The sequence below is a fragment of the Oncorhynchus mykiss genome, chromosome 28 (assembly GCF_057628025.1).
Source record: "Oncorhynchus mykiss isolate SJ-2025 chromosome 28, ASM5762802v1, whole genome shotgun sequence".
Taxonomy (NCBI): Eukaryota; Metazoa; Chordata; class Actinopteri; order Salmoniformes; family Salmonidae; genus Oncorhynchus; species Oncorhynchus mykiss.
Genome location: NC_143049.1, coordinates 36,739,635 through 36,766,308, shown reverse-complemented (window position 1 = coordinate 36,766,308; position 26,674 = coordinate 36,739,635). Strand labels below are relative to the sequence as shown.

At 41.7% G+C, this 26,674-nt stretch overlaps 1 protein-coding gene across 3 annotated transcripts in view; it reads left to right on the top strand.

Moving 5' to 3' along the window:
* Positions 1-25,276, top strand: part of tfr1a (transferrin receptor 1a) — a 31,793-nt gene extending 6,517 nt beyond the window's left edge. For all 3 annotated transcript variants that reach the window (XM_021590050.3, XM_021590049.3, XM_021590052.3), the window contains exons 2-18: positions 1,668-1,717; positions 4,260-4,494; positions 5,105-5,294; positions 6,037-6,262; positions 6,598-6,720; positions 6,986-7,078; positions 7,778-7,917; positions 8,091-8,242; positions 8,579-8,698; positions 11,281-11,366; positions 14,821-14,884; positions 15,036-15,103; positions 15,205-15,272; positions 15,462-15,549; positions 16,266-16,493; positions 16,770-16,928; positions 19,796-25,276. In XM_021590050.3, the coding sequence (XP_021445725.3) occupies positions 1,685-1,717; positions 4,260-4,494; positions 5,105-5,294; positions 6,037-6,262; positions 6,598-6,720; positions 6,986-7,078; positions 7,778-7,917; positions 8,091-8,242; positions 8,579-8,698; positions 11,281-11,366; positions 14,821-14,884; positions 15,036-15,103; positions 15,205-15,272; positions 15,462-15,549; positions 16,266-16,493; positions 16,770-16,928; positions 19,796-20,038 (2,316 nt within the window). In that variant the 5' untranslated portion in view covers positions 1,668-1,684 and the 3' untranslated portion in view covers positions 20,039-25,276. The remainder of the gene's footprint in view (positions 1-1,667; positions 1,718-4,259; positions 4,495-5,104; positions 5,295-6,036; positions 6,263-6,597; positions 6,721-6,985; positions 7,079-7,777; positions 7,918-8,090; positions 8,243-8,578; positions 8,699-11,280; positions 11,367-14,820; positions 14,885-15,035; positions 15,104-15,204; positions 15,273-15,461; positions 15,550-16,265; positions 16,494-16,769; positions 16,929-19,795) is intronic.
* Positions 25,277-26,674: the final 1,398 nt, after the last annotated feature.

The following is a 26,674-nucleotide window of genomic DNA, read 5'->3' as shown; positions in this document are numbered from 1 at the left end:
ACTGTAAGTCGCTGTGGATAAATGAGTGAAATGTAAATGAGGGCTCTGCTCACTTGCCTCCAATCTTTTTTGTGATTGGTTCAGGAGCATTGAGATAATATTGATGCTTGGTGTGATGGGGGGGAAAAGAGGTGAATGAGGTTCATTTAGGTAGGTTCATGCTGATTGGGAACACAGTTAGCTAGGCATTTGGTAAGACCTGAACAACATGTGGATTGTTCAGAAAGATTGGGCATGGTTTGAAAGTTTTTTGTTTGTTTTAGTATCTAGGCCTAGATCCTCCCTTGTCAGAGATGCATTGTTTTGAATGGTAATACGTGAAACATTGGTTATGAATTACTGCTTGTCTTTCTCAGTAAAGGAGAAGTGTGTTATGAGGAATTGCTATCATGACTGCGGTAACTCTGTGGTCAAAACAGCTGTTAGGAGGGTTCGATAAACTTGACTTAGCATGTTGGCTGGATGCTCTGTTTCCTTTCCAGAAAGTGGTTTACTTACTTAACATGTCAAAACCCAACTTACCGTAAATAGACGGTTATCTCTGCACTTTGTTCTTTATTCAGTGCGCTAACTTAGTCAGACTGCCCTATTGTCAAATATAGAGGAGGTGGTTGTTATTCATAGGTATTTAAAAGATAAATAAAAAATAGATGCGATGGGGATCGTGATGTATCATTGTTAACTGAATAATGAATGGCCCGTCTAGTGGCCTCAAGTTGATAACCTCTCAGTGATGTAGGCCATCACAGCTGTGGCAATGATTTAGAAGAGCTTTCGATTTCTTTGCCCATTATTTATTTATTTATTTATTTATATATATATATATATATATATATTTTTTTTACAATGAATGTATTTAATTTGGATTCAGTTCAGATATTAATTTGAGCCATTAGGCCTAGTTGTATATCACCCTAAGCAAAGCAATTATTGTGGGACTTTGTCGCCACCTACTGCTCTAAACTGAATACTATATGGTAACTTCAATGGGACAAAATAATGGATTATTTTATGAATTCATTTAGGCTAATTACAATTTACAATTAGGCCAGCATTACATTAATGTTACCAGTAGTGTACAGTACAAGATCACTTATAGTCTGTCCAGTCAAATAAGCAATGGGGTCTGCAATAATGACTTAATAACAGCACATTATCGAAAATGTTTAAAACGGCCTGTTCCTTATTCAGAACAGTTGCTCATCATGGGTGCTACTTGACAGCCAGGAAATGATATGGTAGTCTTGTGTTTCTGGTCTCAGGACTCCATTCACACAGAGACATTGCTTTCTTTGGCGAATCCATAAAATCACGTGGGAAGTTTGTGTTTTTGTAATCATGTTATTTTCCTTCCCCCTCGACTTCACGTGGAGCCAGTGTGATTGTGGCCGGTTCACGCTCTCAACAGTGCTCTTTAGTGCCTGGGAACAGCGCAATCCTTCAGGGCAACACCGTAGGAAGCCTGGTGGATGTTCAGAGAAGTTGTGGGACTTTTCTTCTTTGGTTTCTCCCCACTAGCCAGAAAGAAACTGTTCATGAATACACAAATAAGAAGTGAAAACCTGGGGCTTTGGGACGTGTAGTATTTTCCTTTCCCCAAAACTCCGTATTTCTATTCTAGCATGGATCCTGTTCCACACTCAAATTGTTTTTTTTGTTCCCTCTAGACTTCTGAGAAGCTACCATGGACCACGCAAGGTCGACAATATCCAAAATTGTAAGTACTAGACTTTAAAGAAATTACCCTAGCCTTTACTAAACGATTGTCTCATTATCCTGTCTAAAAATGGTTGCAAATCAAAAGCTCTTTTGAATGTCTTTTTAAATGGTTGCTTTTAGTTTCAGTTGACTGATACTTGCACCACAATTTTCTAAAATGTTAGTGAAATGAGTACACGTCACACACTTGCAAATTGGTCTCTTCACTCTAAAGTGATTCCCGAAGCAAAGGTATAGTGCTGCTACCTCGCATTCCAACCAAGGAGCCAACTGGAAATGTGAAGAATGGTGCTAATCTATTGATATTTTTTTGTCCTTTATTTAACTAGGCAAGTCAGTTAAGAACAAATTCTTATTTTCAATGATGGCCTAGGAACAGTGGGTTAACTGCCTTGTTCAGGGGCAGAACGACAGATTTGTACCTTGTCAGCTCGGGGATATGAACTTGCAACCTTTCGGTTACTAGTCCAACGCTCTAACCACTAGGCTACCCTGATGAAGGCTACAAGTCAAAAAGAGCATTGGTTTTTATTAAGGCAATGAAACAAATGTTATTATGCCAAAAAAATCTGTTTCAGTAAGCTGGTCTAGAGGAAGTAGTGTGTTTTTATACTGATTTGACTCCAATAAAATTGTAACACAATAGCTGTGTTTACACAGGCAGCCCAATTCAGATCTTTTGTCTGATTTTTAGGCACAAGCTCTGCTCTGATTGGTCACCGCCTTACTTAATTTGCACACACTGTATACAGATTTTTCTATTGTGTTATTGACTGTACTTTTGTTTATCCCATGTGTAACTCACTGGATGTAGTCTATCACAGTGCCATCCGTTTTGTCACCCGAGCCCCATATACCACCCACCACTGCGACCTGTATGCTCTCGTTGGCTGGCCCTCACTACATATTCGCTGCCAAACCCACTGGCACCAGGTCATCTATAAGTCTTTGCTAGCTAAAGCTCCGCCTTATCTCAGCTCACTGGTCTCTATAGCAACACCCACCCGTAGCACGCACTCCAGCAGGTATATTTCACTGGTCATCCCTAAAGACAACACCTACTTTGGCCGCCTTTCCTTCCAGTTCTCTGCTGCCAATGACTGGAACGAACTGCAAAAATCCCTGAAGTTGGAGACTTATAACTCCCTCACTAACTTTAAGCGTCAGAGCAGCTTACTCTCTGCAGCTGTACACAGCCCATCTGTAAATAGCCCATCCAACTACCTACCTCATCCCCATATTTGTTTTAGTTTTTCTGCTCTTCTGCACACCAGTATTTCTACTTGCACATCCTTATCTGCACATTCTATCACTCCAGTGTAAATTGCTCAATTGTAATTACTTTGCCACTATTGGCCTATTTATTGCCTTACCTCCTTACTTCATTTGCACACACTGCATACAGATTGTTCTATTGTGTTGTTGACAGTACGTTTGTTTATCCCATGTGTAACTCCTGTTTTTGTCGCACTGCTTTGCTTTATCTTGACCTGGTCGCAGTTGTAAATGAGAACTTGTTCTCAACTGGCCTACCTGGTTAAATAAAGGTGATTTAAAAATAATAATAATAATTATATATACATTTTTTGGAACAGAATATCAGAATTAGGCTGCCTGAGTAAACAGTAAACAAAGCCAATGTGTTTAAGTGGCACACATTATGCAAATGAGTTTCAACAACCTCTGACAAGTTGATGTATTGACACAGACGTACTATATTACTGCACTATAGTATAACGTGACCTAGTACCTGCCTAGTAAGACTATACATTAGGGCTGGGAATTGCCAGGGACTGGACGATACGATATTATCATGATACTTAGTGCCGAGTCGCTATGTATTGCGATTCGATACTGTGATATTATCACAATACTTAGGGCCGAGTCGCTATGTATTGCGATTCGATACTGTGATATTATCACAATACTTAGGGCCGAGTCGCTATGTATTGCGATTCGATACTGTGATATTATCACAATACTTAGGGCCGAGTCGCTATGTATTGCGATTCGATACTGTGATATTATCACGATACTTAGGGTCGAGTCGCTATGTATTGCGATTCGATTTTGCCAAACACATTGCTCACGATATCGCTGCAGAGGGATCAGTCATGGAAATAAAAGTGCTGAAAACAAATTGGCTCACTATTTAAAAAAGAAGACCAGGAAGGAAAAATACTGGAGTTTTTGTTGCGGGTACAGATGACGAAGTCAAATAATATTGCGATATATCGGCCAATAATAAGATCCTTTTTTTTTTTTTTTTTTTTGGGCTTCAAAATAATCAATCGCATTACATTCTGTAGTTAATCTCGATTGAATCACTTTTTATTTGCTCAAATTTGGTGCCAAATAAAGATTGTTCCATTAAATAATATACATCTGTATATAGGCATGTAGGGAGTGAAACACAAGGTCATCTGTATAAGAATGTTCAAAATGTCTTCATTTTGGCTGAATAAAACACACACTAAATCACATGGCATGTGAGGATTTTAACAGCTCTCCTTCCTTCATCAATCTCCGTCTCCACACAGTTCAATGGAGAGCCTCGCTCATACACGCGCTTCAACCTGACGCAGAACATGGAGGGTGAGAACAGCCAGGTGGAGATGAAGCTGTCGTCCGACATGGACGAGGAGGTGGGCGGCAATGGCGTGGGGGAGGACCACAACCATGCCAAGGAACCCTATGTGGTACACAGGCCGGCCGGGCGCACGCCCAAGAGCGTCTGCTTCATGGTGGCCACCGTACTCCTCATCTTCATCATCAGTAAGAACAGACATTTAAAAAATTTACAATTGCATGCTGGTGCCTCAGTCACTGTTAGTCACGTATTGGTCATATGCTGTAACAGTAAAAGTCACAATCTCTGTATTAAAGTACACGTTGAAGGATGGTTGGTTTCTTCACTCTCCAAGTAGTCTATTGGCCAGGAGAAACTCTAATTCATTTTTCGGGTTTCTTTAAAAGCCACTATGAAATTCTGCTAACTTTAGCCACAGATAGCTAAAACTCAGTGCAAGTTGCCACTATCACTTCCACTGTCGTATGATTTATGGCTGAAACACTGTTCAGATAAACTGATGACCAGATTAAGGGCCCGTTTTCCAGACAAAGATTAAGCCTAGTCTTGGACAAAAAATATAAGAATCCTCCATCGAAAGCTTAAAAAAAATAATATATATATATATATATATATATATATATCATTTTCGTCTGGGGTAAACCGGCCCGTCTGGGGTAAACCGGCCCGTCTGGGGTAAACCGTCTCTTGGTCTGGTTCCTGCCCGGATGGTTTTGTATAGCTGCTGCTGACAGTGGTTTCAGCGGTTATTTTACAATTGACACTCTTCCCCTTTTTTTCTGTTTTCTCTCTCAGGCTATCTGATTGGCTACCTGTCCCATCGGAAGAAAGAGTTGGCTCCTCCCAGCTGCTCTAGGTCCACCTTTGAAGAATCCATTACCCAGGGTTCCGTTAAGATGGAGGCGGACCCTGTCATGGACTGGAATGACGTGAAGAGACTGCTGGATGAGAAGATGAGTGCCTCCAGCTTCGAGAGCGCCTTCAGGTGACTGCACTAGTAGCCCAGTGGGGTGAACATTAAAGGGTTACTTCACGATTTTGGCAATGCATCTCTTTATCTACCTCCCCAGAGTCGGATGAATTTGTGGATTCTGGGGAGGTAGATAAAGAGATTCATTGCAAAAAATCCCAAAGTATCCCTTTTAAGCTTGTCTGCTCTCATTTTTCAACTTTATATTGGAAATAGCACTACAATGTTATACTACTACCAGTTATGTTGTGACAGTATGGCGGCTGCATACGAAGCCTGAACAGTTTCTACCCCCAAGCCATAAGACTGTTAACCAATGGCTATCCCGACTATTTAACTATCTGCGTTGACCCTTATTGTACTGAACTCTTGACTCGTATAAGCTGCCATTACTGTTTATCTATCCTGTCGCCTGGTCACTTCATCCCTTCCTATATGTACATGCAGTATCTACCTCAATTACCTTGTACCCCTGCACATCCACTCTGAACTTGGCTATAGACACTGGGTACCAGTAATCGTTACTCATTGTGTATTCTTTGTTATTATTTTTCTTTCTACATTGTTGGGAAGGGCCCGTAAATAAGCGTTTCACTGTTAGTTTACATCTGTTAACAAAGCATGTGACCAATAACATTTGAAGTCGTGATAATTGTCTGCATAATGATTGGCACATCATTGGGATAAAGGAAGTATATTTTATATTTCTCTCCCCTTCCCTTTCTCCCCCCCTTCTCTCTCTCTGTCACTCTCTCAGTGAGTTTGCTAGTGAAAGCCATCAGGCAGGCTCTGCTGGAGACACTGTGCTGGCCAAGAAGGTGCTGGGAAGATTCAAAGACTATGGCATGTATACGTGGACAGACGAGCACTATGTCAAGCTTGTGGATCCCCCTGCATCTGGCTCCAACATGGTGACCTTCAAAGGGTCTGACCTTGGAACACTGAGGGGATATCTGGCCTACAGCAAAACTGGAACAGCAAAGGTAATCATTGAAAAAAAAATAGTGTTTTTTGTTTCATTTTTATTTTACATTGAAATTAACAAATTTGCAGCATTTCAGTTGATTTCAAGCTTGACAATAGAGCTTTTATACTCTGATTGTAATAAAATAATTTACATATTGTATACTATAAAATACTACATGAGTTATCACATTAGTCATTCAGTTTATTTTTCAAGCGCTTAGCTAATTGTGCTAAGTACACCTTGCATACCCCTAGTATTCTTCCATAATAGTACCTCCATATTTATGAATTAATTGTTGCAGAGTAATTTGAGCTGAAGACCGGTTTCAATTTCTATTTTTGTTTTTCACAGGGCGCAGTACTTCACGGCAACTACGGCCAGATGGACGACCTGAGGAAACTGCAGGATAAGAACATTGCCTTGGACGGGAGGGTCCTTCTGGTCAGATCTGGAAAAATAAGCTTTGCTGAGAAGGTGAGGGAATTTGCACAAGAAGAAACAAAAACATACTTCCTTGAGATATTTCATAAGCATACGGCTGAATTTTTAATAAGGTCATTGATCTCTCTTCATTTGGAGGTTTAGTGTCAGTGTGACGAGTCTAGTTTGTATTGGTAAATCTATTGGAGCCTATATGGACTTGATTGAATAACACAAGGTGACGTGTCATTGCTAAGCGTAAAAGGGTTCTGTTCTCGTGCTTTTCCATTCCATGCTTCCTCCTTTCTTCGTTGCGTAGGTGGCCAACGCAGCCAAGCTGAATGCCTCTGCTGTTCTCATCTACCCTGCTGACGACAGAAGGATCGGAGGTTCCACTCAGCTCTTTGGCCATGTGAGTGAGGCAGACATTTTCCTCTATGAAATGTACTTATGATTTGCTTTCCCAGCCATTACTGAAGTTAACTGGACACACACATATATTGTTGGGTATATCTGCACTATCTACTACTTATGGGCTCCCGAGTGGCGCACTGCATCTCAGTGCTTGAGGCGTCACTACAGACACCCTGGTTCAAATACAGGCTGTATCACAACCGGCCGTGATTGGGAGTCCCATAGGGCGGCCTACAATTGGCCCAGCGTTGTCCGGGTTTGGCCGGTGTAGGCCGTCATTGTAAATAAGAATTTGTTCTTAACTGACTTGCCTAGTTAAATGTAAAAAAAATACATTTAAGGTTACATTTAAAGATACAGTAGTGTATTGTGTACCTCTTGTTGCCTCATCTTATTCTGTTCCACTTTGTAACCTGATGACAACTCTCACTATATTCTAGCCAGGGCAGTGCACCTTCTTGTTCTAGCCCTGCACCAACACACCTGGGGTGTATTCACTAGGAACCAAAATGGGAAGGAACCTACTTGAATTTTTTTCAGCAGAAGCTAGTTTTTTTTTTGGACTAATGATTACACCCCAGATCGAACTTATCAAGGGTTTGGCAATAAGTTGAATTGGATATGTTAGTGCAGGGCCAAATCGGAACACAAAGGTCAGGGCTCACCCTGTCATGTGTCTCTGTTTCTCCATATCCAGGTCCATCTTGGCTCTGGCGACCCTTACACCCCCGGGTTCCCCTCCTTCAACCATACCCAGTTTCCCCCTGTCCAGTCCTCAGGCCTCCCCAGCATCCTGGCCCAGACCATCACAGTCGACATGGCCACCACTATCACGAGGTAGGTTTCCATCAACTGATCGTAGTGTAGTAGAAGTTGGGCCTTACACACAGATCTAGGAACATCATACCATTCCTATCCTAACCATGACCATTTTTAAGGGTTAAAACTGTGAAACTGACCTTAGATCAGTGCCTAACATTTTCCCACCAAATCTTTGTCTGGAAACTCAGGGAAATGGAAGGGAAAAGCGCCCCTACAGGTTGGGGAGGGGTAGGAAAACTGGGAGATAATGACGATATGGTCACGGTGGAGGTCAACAACGTCCTGGCTGAGAAGTTGATCGTCAACGTGTTTGGAGTCATCAAAGGCTTTGTGGACCCAGGTATGATTGACCTAAGGCCCTGTGGAAAGAAACATGAGTCCCTAGTATTGTGTAGTTCTTAGGTAATTTGACGGTAGCTTTGGGGTCAGTTTCATTTCAACTGTCGGCAAGTCAGTAGATTTAATTGAAATTCAATGTGTGAATTGATGCATAGTCCAGATCTGAAAGAATTAACCATTTTCATTTCATGTACATCATTTCCATTAAGGGAAATTAAATGGGATTGACCCTAATTTGAGAGGCTATCTGTGAGCGGCTAACTGCTATCTAATAGATCAACTGTCTTAATCCTTTACACAATTTAAATATGCTGTGTCTCTGCCTTCCTTGCTGTAGATCGTTTTGTGGTTATGGGTGCTCAGAGGGATGCCTGGGGTCCAGGCTTCGCCAGCTCCACAGTGGGCACCAGTGTGTTGGTGGAGTTGGCCCGCACCATCTCAGACATGGTGAAAAATGGTGGGTGATAGATGACAAGCCAGACCATAAATGCCATAGAATAGACAGAATGGATACAGGTCTCTAAGCGCTTTAGAGTGTTGGACCAGTAACCAAAAGGACACTGGTTTGAATCCCCACAGCGACGAGGTGAAATTGTTCCCTTGAGCCAAGAACTTAACCCGAATTGCTCCTTTTTAAGTCGCTCTGGATAAAAGCGTCTGCTAAATGACTCAAATGTACATTTATAGACAGAATGGATATACAGTGTAGGTCTCTACTGTAGTGCCTTGAGCTTTCAATCAATTCTCATGTGTTCATGTAGTGTCTGGGGTTAATTCTAACGTAATCCACAAATCTCAAGGAGCATTGTTGTCAATGAAGTCATATTTTAAGTGACCGTGGGTTTCTGTTCACATTACTGGAGAAGACTTATAGATTTAAAAAGGGTCATGTAGATAAATCCTAGTCAGAATCACCATTTTATTTACCAAGTACATTTACATGTACCGGGAATTTGACCTGGTGAAGTGGTCCTGACATCGTCTTACAATAAATACACAGACAGAAGAATGTACACACGCACACACACACACAGTGCCTTCAGAAAGCATTCAGACCCCTGGACTTTTCCCCCACATTTTGTTACAAAATTATTCTAAAATGGATTAAATACAAATTAAAATCCTCAGCAGTCGACACGCAATTCCCCATAATGACATCGCAGTACCCCATAATGACATCGCAGTACCCCATAATGACATCGCAGTACCCCATAATGACATCGCAGTACCCCATAATGACATCGCAGTACCCCATAATGACATCGCAGTACCCCATAATGACATCGCAGTACCCCATAATGACATCGCAGTACCCCATAATGACATCGCAGTACCCCATAATGACATCGCAGTACCCCATAATGACATCGCAGTACCCCATAATGAAATCGCAATACCCCATAATGACATCGCAATACCCCATAATGACATCGCAGTACCCCATAATGAAATCGCAATACCCCATAATGACATCGCAATACCCCATAATGACATCGCAGTACCCCATAATGACAAAGTGAAAACAGGTTGTTAAATGTTTGCTAATTAATAAAAAATTAAACATAATACTGATTTACAAAAGTATTCAGACCCTTTGCTATGAGACTTGAAATTGAGCTCAGGTGCATCCTTTTTCCATTGACCATCCTTGATGTTCCTTCAACTTGATTGGAGTCCACCTGTGGTACACTCAATTGATTGGACATGATTTGGAAAGTCACACACACCTATGTAAGTTCCCACAGTCGAAGGAATTGTCCGTAGAGCTCCAAGAAAGGATTATGTCGAGGCACAGATATGGGGAATGGTACCAACAAATGTCTGCAGCATTTGAAGGTCCCCAAGAACACAGTGGCCTCCATCATTCTTAAATGGAAGAAGTTTGGAAACCCTAAGACTCAAACTGAGCAATCATGGGAGAGGGGCCTTGGTCAGGGAGGTGACCAAGAATCCGAGGGTCACTCTGACAGAGCTCTAGAGTTGCTTGGTGGAAATGGGAGAACCTTCCAGAAGGACAACCATTTCTGTAGCACTCCACCAATCAGGCCTTTATGGTAGAGTGGCCAGAAGGAAGCTACTCCTCAGTAAAAGACACATGACAACACGCTTGGAGTTTGCCTAAAGACTCTCAGACCATGAGAAACAAGATTCCTGAATGCCAAGCATCACGTCTGGCGGAAACCTGGCACCATCCCTACGGTGAAGCATGGTGGTGGCAGCAATATGCTGTGGGGGTGTTTTTCAGTGGGACTGGGAGACTAGTCAGGATCGAGGCAAAGATGAACGGAGCAAAGTACAGAGATCCTTGATGAAAACCTGCTCAGGACCTCAGACTGGGGCGACGATCCACCTTCTACCTTCCAACAGGACAACGATCCCTAAGCATACAGCCAAGACAACACAGGACTGGTTTCAGGACAAGTCTCTGAATGTCAATTAATGGCCCAGCCAGAGCCCGGACTTGAACCCGATCTAACATCTCTGGAGAGACCTGAAAATGGCTGTGTAGCAACGCTCCCCATCCAACCTGATGGCGCTTGAGAGGATCTGCAGAGAAAAATGGGGAAACTCCCCAAATATAGGTGTGCCAAGCTCGTAGCGTCATACCCAAGAAGACTCAAGGCTGTAATTTCTGCAAAAGGTGCTTCAACAAAGTACTGAGCAAAGAGGCTGAATACTTATGTAAATGTGATTATTATAATTGTTTTTTTTAAATAAGTAAGCAAAAAAAAATGTAGCATGTTTTTGCTTTGTCATTATGGGGTATTGTGTGTAGATTGATTAAATAGTTTTTCCCCCTCATCAATTTTAGAATAAGGCTGTAACGTAACAAAATGTGGAAAAAAGTAGAGGGATCTGAATACTTTCCGAATGCACTGTATTCTACATGCATGACTTACAGTACAGATATAGTGGGGGAAAAATGGAACGATTACACAATACAAAAGAAACATTTCCCCATAGCCTGTAAGGAGGCAACCAACTGTGAATGATGGCGATAATGATGTTCGTCCTGTCTTTTTTTCCCCCCTCTGACAGATGGCTTCAAGCCCAGGAGGAGCATCGTTTTTGCCAGCTGGAGTGCTGGAGAGTATGGGAGTGTTGGCGCCACCGAGTGGTTGGAGGTAAGAACGGCACTTGATGCCAATTCAAACCTTAGAACAATTGTTTTTTACTTGAGTATGTGTCTCAACCAATGATTTATATACAGTGCCTTTAGATAGTATTTACTTTTTATTTTATTTACTTTTCCCACATTGTTGTGTTACAGCCTGAATTTAAAATGTATTAAATTGATATTTGTCACAATACTCCATAATGTCAAAGTTGAATTAGGTTTTTAGATTATTCTTATTTTAGTTCTAAATTTTTTTTTTACAAATGAATAAAAAGATTAAATGTTAAATATCCAATCCCTTTTTATGGCAAGCCTAAAGTTCAGGAGTAAACATTATTTTTATTTTTTTTACAAGGCACATAATAAGTTACAATAATAGAGTTTAACATCATTTTTTTTAATGACTACCTCATCTCTGTAACCCACACATACGATCAGTAAGGTCCTTATGTCTAGCAGTTCATTTCAAACACAGGAAAGGAAGCCTGTACATAATAAACATATTAATCCTTTTTGCAACAAGGCAGTAAAGTAATACTGCAAAATCTTTTTGTCCTGAATACAAAGTGTTATGTTTGGGGCAAATCCAATCCAACACATTACTGAGTACCACTCTTCATATTTTCATGCATGGTGGTGGCTGCATCATGCTATGGTTATGCTTGTAATTGTTAAGGACTGGGGAGTTTTTCAGGATAATAAAGAAAAATGGAATGGCACTTAACACAGGCAAAATCCTAGAGGAAAATCTGGTTGTCTGCTTTCCACCTGACACTGAGAGATGAATTCACCTTTCAGCAGGACAATAATCTACAACACAAGGCCAAATCTACACTGGAGTTGCTTACCGTGAAGACGGTGAATGTTCCTGAGTGGCCTAGTTACAGTTTAGACTTAAATCAACTTGAAAATCTATGGCAAGACCTGAAAATGGTTGTCTAGCAATGATCAACTCATTTGACAGAGCTTGAAGAAATTTGAAAAGAATAGTGGGCAAATATTGTACAATCCAGGTGTACAAAGCTCTTAGACTTATCCAGAAAGACTCACAGCTGTAATCACTGCCAAAGGGGATATAACATGTATTGCCTCGGGTGCGTCTACTTATGTAAATTATATATATATATATATATACACACACACACACACACACACACACACACACACATCTCAGCAAAGAAAGAAACGTCCTCTCACTGTCAACTGCGTTTATTTTTAGCAAGCTTAACGTGTAAATATTTTTCTCATCCATCTACACACATCCCATAATGACAATATGAAAACGAGAAGAAAAAATCAGTAAAAAAAAAAAGAAACAGACTTTTTTCAGGACCCGGTCTTTCAAAGATCATTTGTAGAAATCTAAACAACTTCACAGATCTTCATTGTAAAGGGTTTAAACACTTGCTTCCCATGCTTGTTCAATGAACCATAAACCATTAATGAAAATGCACCTGTGGAATGGTCATTAAGACACTAACAGCTTAGATGGTAGGCAATTAAGGTCCCAGTTAGGAAAACTTAGGACACTAAAGAGGCCTTTCTACTGACTCAAAAACACAGAAAGAAAGATGCCCAGGGTCCCTGCTCATCTGCGTGAATGTGCCTTAGGCATGCTGCAAGGAGGCATGAGGACTGTGGCCAGGGAAATAAATTGTAATGTCCGTACTGTGAGACGCCTAATACAGGGAGACAGGACGGACTGCTGATCGTCCTGGCAGTGGCAGACCACGTGTAACACCTGCACAGGATCGGTACATCCGAACATCACACCTGCGGGACAGGTACAGGATGGCAGCAACAACTGCCCGAGTTACACCAGGAACGCACAATCCCTCCATCAGTGCTCAGACTGTCCGCAATAGGCTGAGAGAGGCTGGAATGAGGGCTTGTAGGCTTGTTGTAAGGCAGGTCCTCACCAGACATCACCGGCAACAACGTCACCTATGGACACAAACCCACAGTCGCTGGACCAGACAGGACTGGCGAAAAGTGCTCTTCACTGACGAGTCGCGGTTTTGTCTCACCAGGGGTGATGGTCAGATTTGTGTTTATCGTCGAAGAAATGAGTGTTACAACGAGGCCTGTTCTCTGGATTGGGATCGATTTGGAGGTGGAGGGTCCGTCATGGTCTGGAGCGGTGCGTCATCGAACTGAGCTTGTTGTCATTGCAGGCCATCTCAACGCTGTGTTACAGGGAAGACATCCTCCTCCCTCATGTGGTACCCTTCCTGCAGGCTCATCCTGACATGACCTGACATGACAATGCCATACTGCTCATCTGTGCGTGAATTCCTGCAAGACAGGAATGTCAGTGTTCTACCATGGCCAGCGAAGAGCCCGGATCTCAATCCCATTGAGCACGTCTGGGACCTATTGGATCGAAGGGTGAGGGCTAGGGCCATTCCAGGAACTTGCAAGGTGCCTTGGTGGAAGAGTGGAGTAACATCTCACAGCAAGAACTGGCAAATCTGGTGCCGTCCATGAGGAGGAGATGCACTGCAGTACTTAATGCAGTTGGTGGCAACACCAGATACTGACTGCTACTTTTGATTTTGAACCCCCCCCCCCCCCCCCTTTGTTCAGGGACACATTCAATTTCTGTGGAACTTGTTCAGTTTGTCTCAGTTGTTGAATCTTATGTTCATACAGATATCGAAAAAGGTATTAAATATTCATGAGGTATGAAATATTTTAAGCCGGCTATAACACCTGCTTATTGATAATGTGCCTCCCACCTACAATACAATTTACGGAAGCCTAGTATTATTTATTTTTTATATATATATCTGAGGAAAAGTGGTTAAAGGCATATACTCGTTGACGCCAAATACAACAATGTTGACTACACAACTTAAATTATTATTATTTTTTTTTACTGTTGCTATCACTCATTACTGTAGCCTATGCTATTTAAACTGTAGTATCAATCCACAATGGACTAGGACAAGAATATTCTGTGCCCCCAGCTGAATTGCACTTGATAATGCAGACTGACAATAACCTACTGAACTGAAGACCAACAAATGGTAGTATTAAGCCATGGAACGCCTTGATTGGTCAGGTCGGACCGAGTGTCATCAAAACCCAGCCCTTTCGCGCCACTGCTAGCTATTTGCGCTCATAATAACGGCTGTGAAAATAACTAAAACATTTTGGATTGACTTAATAGCGCTACCGTCAGCGCTTAGATTTACCATTTGCGTTAGTTAAAATAGAGCCCGTAATGTTAATGTCCCTCCTACAACAACAAAAATACTTTAAATTCATGTATTTTTTTTCCCTAAGAAACATTTTAATTGAAATGCTGTAGAATTCCATTTATTCCCATAGAAACGGCTCCTTCTAGGAAATGCCAATATGGCTGACCGGTGGTTTCAAAGCCTCTCATTGGCAAATACATGGCATCAGTAATCCAGGGTTTATATACCTAATTGGTCTCAACTCATTTCTGTTTTCAGGGTTATTTGTCTTCTCTGAACATGAAAGCCTTCTCTTACATCAACCTGGATGGAGTTGTAACAGGCATGTATAGTGTATTTGATTTCTGTACACCGAATGCGTTGTTTGGGTCGGTGCCAATGACAGTTTACAGTTGCAAAGGTTATACATTGAAAACCTAAAGTAATAAGGTGAAATGGTTTCCTCTTGAATTGTACAATGTCTCTCTCCCCAGGTTTCCCAACATTCAAAGCCTCGGCCAGCCCTTTAATGAACACACTCATCCAGAGAACGCTGCGGGAGGTTAGTTTCACGTAGCAGCAGATCATCTGACAGGATTTCTCCTTTCATTACGAAGCCGTGTCCTTGAGATGTTTTGAAACCTGTGCTGCTCTTCTCTACAGGTGAACACTCTCAGTGACTCCGGTACACTCTACTCTGCAGTCTCCGGGCTCAACTGGGAGGCAGCAGTGTAAGTGGGACTCGGTGGCATTTGGGAAGATCATAACAGTGTGTGGCTCAACGTGTCAAACGTTTTATTGTAAAGCAGATCCCACATTGAAGTTAATTGAATCGCTTATAGAATTAGGGAACATTTTTCACCGCCATATTTGTATGATTGTGTAGTCCATGTTTTTTTGTGTTATTTATGTTTTAACAGCATGGAGCCTCTGAGGCTAAATGATCCCGTTTATCCCTTCATCACCTTCTCCGGCATCCCATCGGTCTCATTCCGTTTCACCACAGAGGTCAGTTTGTGAAAAGTGCCTTTACAAGGCCCACATAATGGTCTCAGCAGTACATCACGATACACATAGAAATAGTCATTTTTAGAACCCTTGTACTCAACTGGCAGACCGCGGTATGGAAGCGGACCCACAACAGGGTCAATATGGGCCGGGACCCTGGTATCATAAACGGACGAATGTGTTGAATTGCAGGTCATTTAACTTTAAAACGGCAACATTTTCAGTCTGTCAGGAACAGGGGTGTGAACAGTTTACATGGGTTGCAAGGTGGGTGGGTGGGGTTTTACTACTCTGATGAATGACAATATCCAGCCGGACCTTTCGCCATCTAGGACATTTGTGTAACCAGACCTTCTCAAATAGTACTTGCGTACCCCTGTTTTAGAAGGTCCTCCTCAGACCTGGAGAATCAGGTCCTGTCAGGGAAGCTTTCCAAATCCTCTGATCCAAGATGGCCCCTGGGAACCACAACAATTAGGTCCTTGATCCCATTCCTGTCAGATTCCACTGTTCGTTCCATCAGGCTTTGCATTTAAAAATATCTGGTGTAATATGACCGATAACTCTCTCTTTGTATGACAATATAACAAATGTTTTTGCTACTACCTCTCGTTATTTTATGACCCAGTTTTCCCTCCACATTTTGAGTAATAACAGTCATTGTTTAGCATTCGGTTTCTACCTGTAATTGTTGACATTCTTTACTCTTTAATCAGGGTGAGGAATACCCATACCTCGGGACACTGGATGATACACGCGAAAAGCTGTATGGTGCCACGTCCAACCAGGTAGCCAAGCTGGCGGTGTCCGCAGGGCAGTTTGCCGGGAGAATAGCCCTGCGGCTGGTCCACGACCACCTGCTGCACCTGGATGTGGAGAAATACACCCGCCAGATCCGCACCCATGTGTTCGCCATTAACTCCAAGATCAAAAAAGTGCAGAGTGTAAGTCGAGTCCGATCTGCTTAATTTCAGCGCTGTGCAGAGTTGCTCAGCGAGTGGGGAAAAGGACATGTTCACTGTCTGGTAATGTGAACTTGATGGCAGAATTATAATTTTAAGTTTAGTTTTCCTGTCTTGTTTTCCTTTCTCCATGTCTACCCGTCTAGGATTTTGTTTTGTGCGTTGTTTAATCTGTCTCAAATTGACCTCTATTTGATCCCGGTGCTTGTTTTGCCTATGTTCTCATTTCTCCTTTGATCTTAATTTTGTTCTCTCCAGATGCATCCCCAGCTGTTGCCTAAGTCGCTGTCTGTCCAGTGGCTGATGTCTGCGACGGGCTCCTACAGCCGAGCCGCCAGTAGCCTGGCCACTGAAATCGATAATAGTAACCTGGAGGACGCAGAGCTGTGCCGGAACATCAACGACCGCATCATGAGTGTGCGTGCCTTTAAGTGTTGCCGTTTGAGATTATGTTGTTGTTGTTGGAATTGGACTGCGTACGGCAGGGTTACGGTGCCTTCATGGGGTGTGAACACTTTCTGACTTTTTTCCCACATCTTGTTACAAAGTGGGATTAAAATGGATTGGGTATGTTTTTTGAGCAGCAGTACAGAAGCATCGCTAGCCCGGCACATTAGACGGCACATTCCTCACTCTCCAGATGCGCAACTAAATTAGTTTGTTTTCTTCTACTTAAAAAAAAAAGTGTTCTGATGTGATTTAAGCATTGAAATGGACGCAGAACATCAAATTTAGTTGTTTCTCTTTTGAACAATTTGACATTTTGAAAAAAATTAAAACATAATTTGGGAAAATATAAAATTTAATTTTGGGAGGGCCCACCTTAGTTCTTTATTAACAATTATTTCACCAGGTTTACTGAAAGAAACCAGTGCACTACTGTATCGTGTAAGGACCTGGGGAAGAGTTTCAGAGGAGAAAAGCTAAAAGAAAAGTGTTTAAATGTTATTTTAAAGTCGCTCTCTAGAAAAGGTTTAGACCCCTGCTGTAACACAACAAATGTGTGGGGGAAGGCAAGGCACGGAAGGCACGGTGGATGTCATGTACATCGGGATTGGGGTCCATTTTAAATTCCAGTCAATTCAGAAGGTAAACCTGATTCCACTGAAGAATATGTCAATTGAAATGTGTGTACTTCCTGAATTGCCTGGAACTGAAATGGAATTGACCAATTCTGATGTACCTTTTGAAAGTATTTTGAATAATGATGACACCAATAGGGAGACAGGCTGTAATCCAAATTTAAAAATAAATTACATTTAATTGCCTCCACACATGGTTCATCCAAAAAGTTTTGGGACACTAAAGTCCCAGCTGCCCACTGCACTGAGACTAGGAAACACTGAGAAATCCACGATAATCGGATTTCAATAAGAATTTCTCTACGGCTGCCCATGCTTTCCACCTGGTTTCCAGCTCTGCAGCAACTGGCCCAAGCCCCCCATCGCTTCTCCTTCACCCAAATCCAGACAGCTGATGTTCTGAAAGAGATGCAAGATCTGGATTTCCTACAAATCAGCTGGGCTAGACAATCTGGACCCTCTCTTCCTAAAATTATCCGCTGCCATTGTTGCAACTCCTATTACTAGCCTGTTCAACCTCTTTAGTATAGTCTAAGATTCCTAAAGATTGGAAAGCTGCTGCGGTCATCCCCCTCTCCAAAGGGGGAGACACTCTAGACCCAAACTGTTATAGACCTATATCCATCCTGCCCTGCCTTTCTAAAGTCTTTGAAAGCCAAGTGAACAAACAGATCACTGACCATTTCGAATCCCACCGTACCTTCTCAGTGTGTCAAATCGGAGGGTCCGGACCTCTGGCAGTCTCTAATGGGGGTGCTAGAGGGTTCAATTCTCGGGCCAACTCTCTTCTCAATGATGTCGCTCTTTCTGCGGGTGATTCTTTGATCCACCTCTATGCAGACACCATTCTGTATACATCTGGCCCTTGGACACTGTGTTAACAAACCTCCAAATGAGCTTCAACTCCATACAACACTCCTTCCGTAGCCTCCAACTGCTCTTAAATGCATGCTCTTCAACCGATCGCTGCCCGCCCGACTGGCATCACTGCTCTGGACGGTTCTGATTTAGAATATGACAATTCTAAATACCTAGGTGTCTGGTTAGACTGTAAACTCTCCTTCCAGACTCGCATTAAGCATCTCCAATCCAAGTTAAACCTAGAATCGAGCTTCCTATTTCGCAACAGTCTCCTTCACTCATGCTGCCAAACATGCCCTCGTAAAACTGACTAGCCTACCGATCCTTGACTTCGGCAATGTCATCTATAAAATAGCCTCCAACACTCTACTCAGCAAACTGAATGTAGTCTGTCACAGTGCCATATGTTTTGTTACCAAAGCCCCATGTACTACCTTCCACTGCGACCTGTATGCTCTCGTTGGCTGGTCCTCACTACATTTTCGTTGCCAAACCCACTGGCACCAGGTCATCTATAAGTCTTTGCTAGCTAAAGCTCCGCCTTATCTCAGCTCACTGGTCTCTATAGCAACACCCACCCGTAGCACGCACTCCAGCAGGTATATTTCACTGGTCATCCCTAAAGACAACACCTACTTTGGCCGCCTTTCCTTCCAGTTCTCTGCTGCCAATGACTGGAACAAATTGCAAAAACCCCTGAAGTTGGAGACTTATCTCTCTCACTAACTTGAAGCGTCAGCTGTCAGAGCAGCTTACCGATCGCTGCAGCTGTACTCACCCATCTGTAAATAGCCCATCCAACCAACTACCTACCTCATCCCCATATTTGTTATAGTTTTTCTGCTCTTCTGCACACCAGTATTTCTACTTGCACATCCTCATCTGTACATATATCACTCGTGTAAATTGTAGTTACTTCGCCTATTTATTGCATTACCTCCTTACTTCATTTGCACACACTGTATACAGATTTTTTTTTTGTGTTATTGACAGTACGTTTGTTTATCCCATGTGTAACTCTTTTTGTGTAACTGTTTTTGTTGCACTGCTTTGCTTTATCTTGACCAGGTCGCAGTTGTAAATGAGAACTTGTTCTCAACTGGCCTACCTGGTTAAATAAAGGTGAAATAATATATTTAATTTAAAAAAATAGTGTAACCTTGGGTACACACGGCTCATCGTGTAACCTTGGGTACACACGGCTCATCGTGTAACCTTGGGTACACACGGCTCATCGTGTAACCTTGGGTACACACGGCTCATCGTGTAGGGTGTAGGACGATACTGACACATTTTAAACACTTCTGTTTTATTTACCTTACTTTCCTCTTCCTCCTGTAGGTGGAGAGGGACTTCCTGTCCCCATACGTGTCTCCCAGAGAGACCCCGTTCCGCCACATCCTGGTGGGCTCCGGCTCCCACACCCTGAAGGCTCTGTCAGACCACCTGGACGCCCTGCAGATTGACCACTCAGACGCCAACGCTGATCTGTTCCGGATTCAGTTTGCTTTGGCAACCTGGACCATCCAGGGCTGCGCCAACTCACTGGCGGGGGAAGTCTGGTCCACAGATAACATGATCTAAGCCGGTCTCGACATGTCCTATTAAACAAAACACCCAATATAGCCATCGCTCAAGGCACCCTCAGTTAGGCTCAACCATTCAGGAAAATTAAATGGAAGTGTTCTGTATCGATATCAATAACTCTTTTTTCATATGCATTGCAACTCATCAGTACGATATGATGTACTTTATCTTCCGCACAAGGCCCCCAAAAAATAACACTTCAATTCAACTGCCTTAAATTTCACTTGTTTGTGAAATTAGTGAAAAGCCATTTATCACTCTTGCGAAGAAAAAAAAACTGAATTGCATTTCTTAACGCCATATTTGAATTTATATTGGTGCTAAATACGAATGACTAATGGCCTACAAATGTCACCGTACTTACTAGTATGGCAATAACGCAGTTTTGGCCCAATATCCAAGGTCACAAACACCTAAATTGTGTGTGTAAACTCAAGAGGTACTTTGCGATTACAACAGAAAGGTTATTATGGTACTATTACCACCCATGAACAAAATCACAAAAAAAAAAATTGTACAATCCGAGACCGCTGTTATTTCTACACTGTTTCTTTACATTGGATTCAAACCTGGGCTGTTTTTTTTATAGAGATTAAGGTGCTGAAAACTTTAGAACGAGACCTGGTCTGAGAGCTGTTGCCAAATGGGTTTAAATGTACATTCAGTTCAGAAAGTAACACAGAATAGATCGTTATCAATAAAAGGTCACAATATTGGATTTGCCTGCTTGGCGGCGAGGAGACCACCGCTCTGCTAAAACCAGGGGATTGTTAAATCAATTTTTAACTATTTGGTTGTAATATAATCCCCCTCCTTGAAGAGCATAGTCAGAACTTACAAATGTATGATTTTTTTTCTTCTCCCCCTTGCAAACAACTGAGCACATTTTAACTCTGTTTTCATACAGCATGTAACCAACCGCATGCTTTTCATGATCAGTAAACGTAATTTCAGATACGTGAGAGCAAGCCTCTCAACATCCCTCAATATTGGCCACCATTAATTGGATATTTTAAGTGCTAAAAAAAGTTAACCACTCATTCTTGTCAGGTTGTTAAGGTTAATTTCCCCATCTTTTGTGGGCTCTGCTTGTCAAGCAGCAGAAGGGTACATTTGCAGATGTAATGTTTACGTTGCAAGCTACCGATCGGAAGTTTGTAGTTGGCTATGTATGTATGTGTGTGTGTGTGTGTGTTTCCTAAAGCCTAATCTCTGATGAAGCAAGCTGAATGAGTTTTAGCTAGCTACATGCCAAATGGCTAGTCTACCTTCCCTAAATGACATGATACATGGATGTTTACTTACAATGAAAAAGCATGCAGTGACTGCTAAATGTGCAATAATCAGAAATGTGGTGTTCTGACTATGCTCTTCAAGAAGTGATGATATTAAAAACATAAATAGTTATAATATTGATTTAACAATTCCCTTAAACGGCACATATAGTTAATGGTTTTAACGACGCTGCAGTCAAATCGAATGCTTCGCCACATTTGACACACTATTGATAACGACCTGTTGACCTGACCCTTCACTGAGCCCTGCCTGCCTTGGTTACTGTTGCCACCGGGAAGCCCAATTCTCCATTCAACCACTGGTGAAATCTCCTCACAGTGATCTCAAACCGTGTTTTCGAATACACAATGAAATTAGACAGACTGACTGTGACTACCTCTTGCTAATCAGGAAGCTCTTGGGTATGTTGTGGTTGCCTGCCATTACAATTGCTTCAGGGGGAACCTGGTAAAAAAAATGGTTTGTACTTTAGCTAGCCACTGAATGGCTCTGAAATCATTGTCGGCATGCAGTTAAAGCTATAACCACTTTTGGCGCTAACTAGTGCCCTCAAACCATATCCTGATGTCGACAGCAGTATAAGCTAAAAACCAAGCTGGCTAGCTAAAACAATTTAGCTAGCGTTAGCAAGCTTGGTGGTCAGCGACAGAGCTAGCTAAACTAGCAAACAAAATGTTATATAATTTTGGATAAAAAAAAATACTCCAACAGGGTCTATATTTCAGGAATCACAGTAGCAAGTATTCCTGGTGCATATTTCAAATATTTATCCATTTGAATAAAGTTTGAAAAACTATTTTTTTAGCCTTAGATGGGTTGGCGTGGCTTAGCGACGGGTCATTTGAACCATGTAAAGTGAGACCATCTAACCTAGTTACTGATGTTCAGTTGTCCTGAGACCTAAAGGCTAAATAAAGCCCTTTGTTTTTTTTACGCCTCAAGCAACATGTACCTTACACCACGCTTGTGAGCTCTTTCGAAATGGCCTCCTGCTGACATGAATACAATAGCGAGGACTTTTAAAACCTGGGGCGAAAGGGTCTTCACCACATGTCACTGAAAAGGTCTATTTATTTCCTTGTTTATTTATCAGTGACAGGGTTCACTATAAATGGTGTGTTTTTTTAAACTACTTTTTAAACATGTATAATTATCGGGAGCAGTGTCTTCCATAATTATGACAGTAATACTGTCGAAATGACAAAGCAGCATCTGCTATGGAAGTGTACCTGTCAGACCGACTAACCCATACTAGAGACCAGCCCATACAGAGACCAGTCCATTCAGTCACCTACTTCACAACCGACTGCAGGTTCTGCGAGTTAGCCGTTAATATATTCCCGAATTACATCTCAAACCGATGTTCAAAATACATTGAAAACAGCACAACCGAAGTTTGTTTCCTAAAAAATTTATAAATAATTGAACCCTTATTTCACTCGGCAATCAGTTAAGAAAAAAGTATTATTCATAATGACGGCCTACCCCGGCCAAACACTAATGACGCTGGGCCAATTGGGAGTCCCATAGGGCGGCGCACAATCACGGCCTGTTGTGATACAGCCTGGAATCGAACCAGGGTCTGTAGTGACACCTCTAGCACTGAGAAGTAGTACCTTAGGCCGCTGCGCCACTCAGGAGCCCAAATTGCCTTTTTTAGATTAACACAAAACTCAAGGCGGTTTCTAGTACAGGTCTCTTGGTGAATGTACACTTTCTCATCCTGAAACATTATCGGGAGCAGTGTCTTCCATAATGTGAAGAAGAAGGTAGTTTTTGTCTACCAGCGTGTCCGTATCGGAGGCAGTGACCTCCATATTTCACTGTAGGGTGGATGTGATTTATTATCGGGAACAGTGTTTCCCATAATGTTGTGTATATAATGTCTGCATCCGCATCTTTTGCGGTGCTTGCCGTTCCCTGTCATGTTGTCGCAACCCCCTATAACCGTGTCACTCTGTAGTCGGCTAGTATTTGATTTCTACCAGGTGCTGTTCTTCCTCTTGTTGACTATCATAAGGAATTGATAGTGAGAACCTGAAACATCCATTGATTGGGTAAATGTTAAAGCTGAGACTGACCGATGTCGTCAAAAGGGTTTAATGTTTTCACAAAAGATTGAGACCTGGATCTTATTTCCTGTATGATTCTGTTCGTATGACAATATCGGTTACACTTAACATAAAGCCTGCACTGAAGTATAATGCTTTATTACTTATAAGCATGTATGAGCCATTTTATAATGTCTTATTCTAAGACTTATAATATGCTTTCTCTTTATGTAGGACTTTTTTTTGTCCGGATCATTTATGAAACCGATCAGAAAACATTCTTATGACAAGTCTTACAATGCATTATAACCACAATGCATTATAACCACTGCAGGCTTTTAATAAAGTGTTACCAAGTTACATTTTTCTTTTCTTATTCTCCCTTTTTCTGGGTTGCTGTACATTCTGTTCTCGTTAGGGGCTTAGGCTATCTGTGCCTTGTTATGTTGTGAATGGTAATTAATGTAGAGAAATCCAGGCGTAATGAAGTCTTCTCTGTGGTGTATATTGTTTTTGCTTTATCAATACTTTGCAGACATCGTAGTTCTTGATTTAAGATGTGTGAGTATAATTTGGATGCGTTTTTGAAAGTCTCATTTTGTTAGCTTAAAGCTAGAATCCGCTGTTGAAACAATGACAAAGGGTGACTTTGTTGTCCTTAAGCCAACTTCTGTTTTCCTTTTACTCTGAGTTAGTAGAAGTGCTAGGGGGTGGGCCTGGAGAAATGGAACCACTCTTAAATTCAGACCGAGCATTGGATCCAAGGACTGACTCCAGGACATCTATCAAACTCATTCCGTGGAGGGCCGCGTGTCTGCAGGTTTTCGCTCCACACTTGTACTTAATTGATTGATTGATTGAATTAAGGTCGCTAATTAGTAAAACTCACATCACCTGGCTATCTAGTACTAAATTGAAACAAAAAACCCCGCAGACACTGCCCTCTGTGGAATGAGTTTGACACCCCTGATTCATGATATCAAAATGAGTTTTAACCATGTTTTGAGGCTATACAGTATTTGACATTTTCTTTGTTTTACATTGGAGTAAAACAAGCTTATATTTTGGGTTCAGATGGGGTATGCCAGTTGAACTAAGCTCATTAAGGCATTCATAATTGATATTCTTGAATATTCAATTGGTGTGTATATACCTTTTTTTTTTTTTAAGTCCAAAATGGATGTAGCAACTGCGGATTCCAGCGTTAAGCCCAAAGTCATTGTTTTTTGAGAGAAGTCTACCCTATACTATTACACTCGTAGGTTATAAACAGGCTTGATTATGACTGATGGAAAATAACATAAATATTTGAAAAAATGTCTAGAACAACTTCCTAACTTATACAGCAGACAGTTCTTTAACCTTTTTTATTTATTTGTTTACGGGACACAATTTACTGATCATATAAATATTTGACCATCAGACACATCTGCTCGACAGGTAGACCTGAGTTGTCATGTCACATTGGCAGAGTCAAAATTCCATGAACCAAATTGTCAGGGATTACCACACTGAAATTGCTATTTTCCTGCATCAGTTAGACTTGGCAGTTTACATTTAACCACTCTAAACTGGAAAGTATGCTACAATCAGATTATTCAGAATGTTAATTTAAAGCTAAAATATTGGCCAAACTGTGATGCCCCACAAAGGTGTAATTGGTGTATTGATTGTTGAGTTATGATAGAAATGTCCTACAATGTATGTTTTTGAGGATTGGATTAAATGGCTTCCCTTTGGTGGGTACTTAAATAAAATTAAAAGCCTGGAAAAACGATATGTAGCATATTTTGAAAAGACGACTTATTGGATGTTGGAGTTTCTTTTGTTTAGGACTACGCAAAATTGCTTGTCTCCTGTGTTTGCTGCAATAAATCATTACACAGGTGTTTTGGCGTTTTTGTAAAAATTTCAAGAATGTACCGGTAACCCATTACTGTCTGAAAGGGAATGGGTCAAATATAGTCGACGACAGGACAAGGAGACCAATGTCAGTGTAGTAAAAAAATAATTGGAAGAGGGGTTTGATTTTTTTAAGAAAAACAAAAGTTGTAGTGTTGATTTTCATTATGGAAGATGTTTGACCAAATATAATGGCAACTACACTGAACAGAAGTATAAACGCAACATGTTTCATTAGCTGAAATAAAATATCCCAGAAATGTTCCATATGCACAAAAAGCTTATTTCTCTCAAAATATGTGCACAACATTGTTTACAGCCCTGTTAGTGAGCATTTCACCTTTGTCAAGATGATCCATCTGCCTGACAGGTGTGGCATATCAAGGTTACACAGGTGCACCTTGTGCTGGGGGCAATAAAAGGCCATTCAAATGCGCAGTTTTGTCACACGATACAATTCTACAGGTGTCTCAAGTTTTGAGGAAGTGTGCAATGGGCATGCTGACTGCAGGAATGTCCACTAGAGCTTTGGCCAGAGAATTCTGCCATAAGCCACCTCAATTGTTTTTGAGAATTTGGCAGTACGTCGAACCGGCCTCACAACTGCAGATGGTGTCGTGTGGGTGAGCGGTTTGCTGATGTCAAGGCTGTGAACAGTGTGACCCATGGTGACAATGGGGTTATGGTATAGGCAGGCATAAGCCACGGACAAAGAACACAATTGCATTTTTTATCAATGGCAATTTGAATGCACCAAAATACTGTGACGAGATCCTGAGGCCCATTTTTTTTTTCAAGGTATCTGACCAACAGATGCATATCTGTATTCCCAGTTATGTGAAATCCATAGATTAGGGCCTAATGCATTTATTTCAATTGACTGATTTGCTCATATGAACTGTAACTCAATGTAGGGCAGAAGTAGTGCAGAGGCTGCTGGGAGGAGCTATATGAGGACGGGCTCATTGTAATGGTTGGAATGGAGTCATTGGAATGATGTCAAATATATGGAAACCACATGTTTGGATCCGTTCCATGAATTCCATTCCAGTCATTACAATGAACCCGTCACTAATCCAGCCCTGCTAGCCCATGTGGGACACAAACACAGACCACTCTAACATGAACGGACACACACACACACACACACACACAGAGACAGAGGCGTTAACTGGGCAGGAGCAGCCTGTGCACGCTATGGTCCTCCAAAACTGGAGATGCCCACTTCAGTCCTTTAGAATTTTCATCTTCATATTGCCTGGCCCTGCAGTTTCATTTACTGTCATTATAGCACCACTTGATGGCGACAGAGAATAATACAACATACAAGGGAAACTACATGCAGCAAAGCAGTGACAGCCATCTCTTCAAGATACGGGAGCCG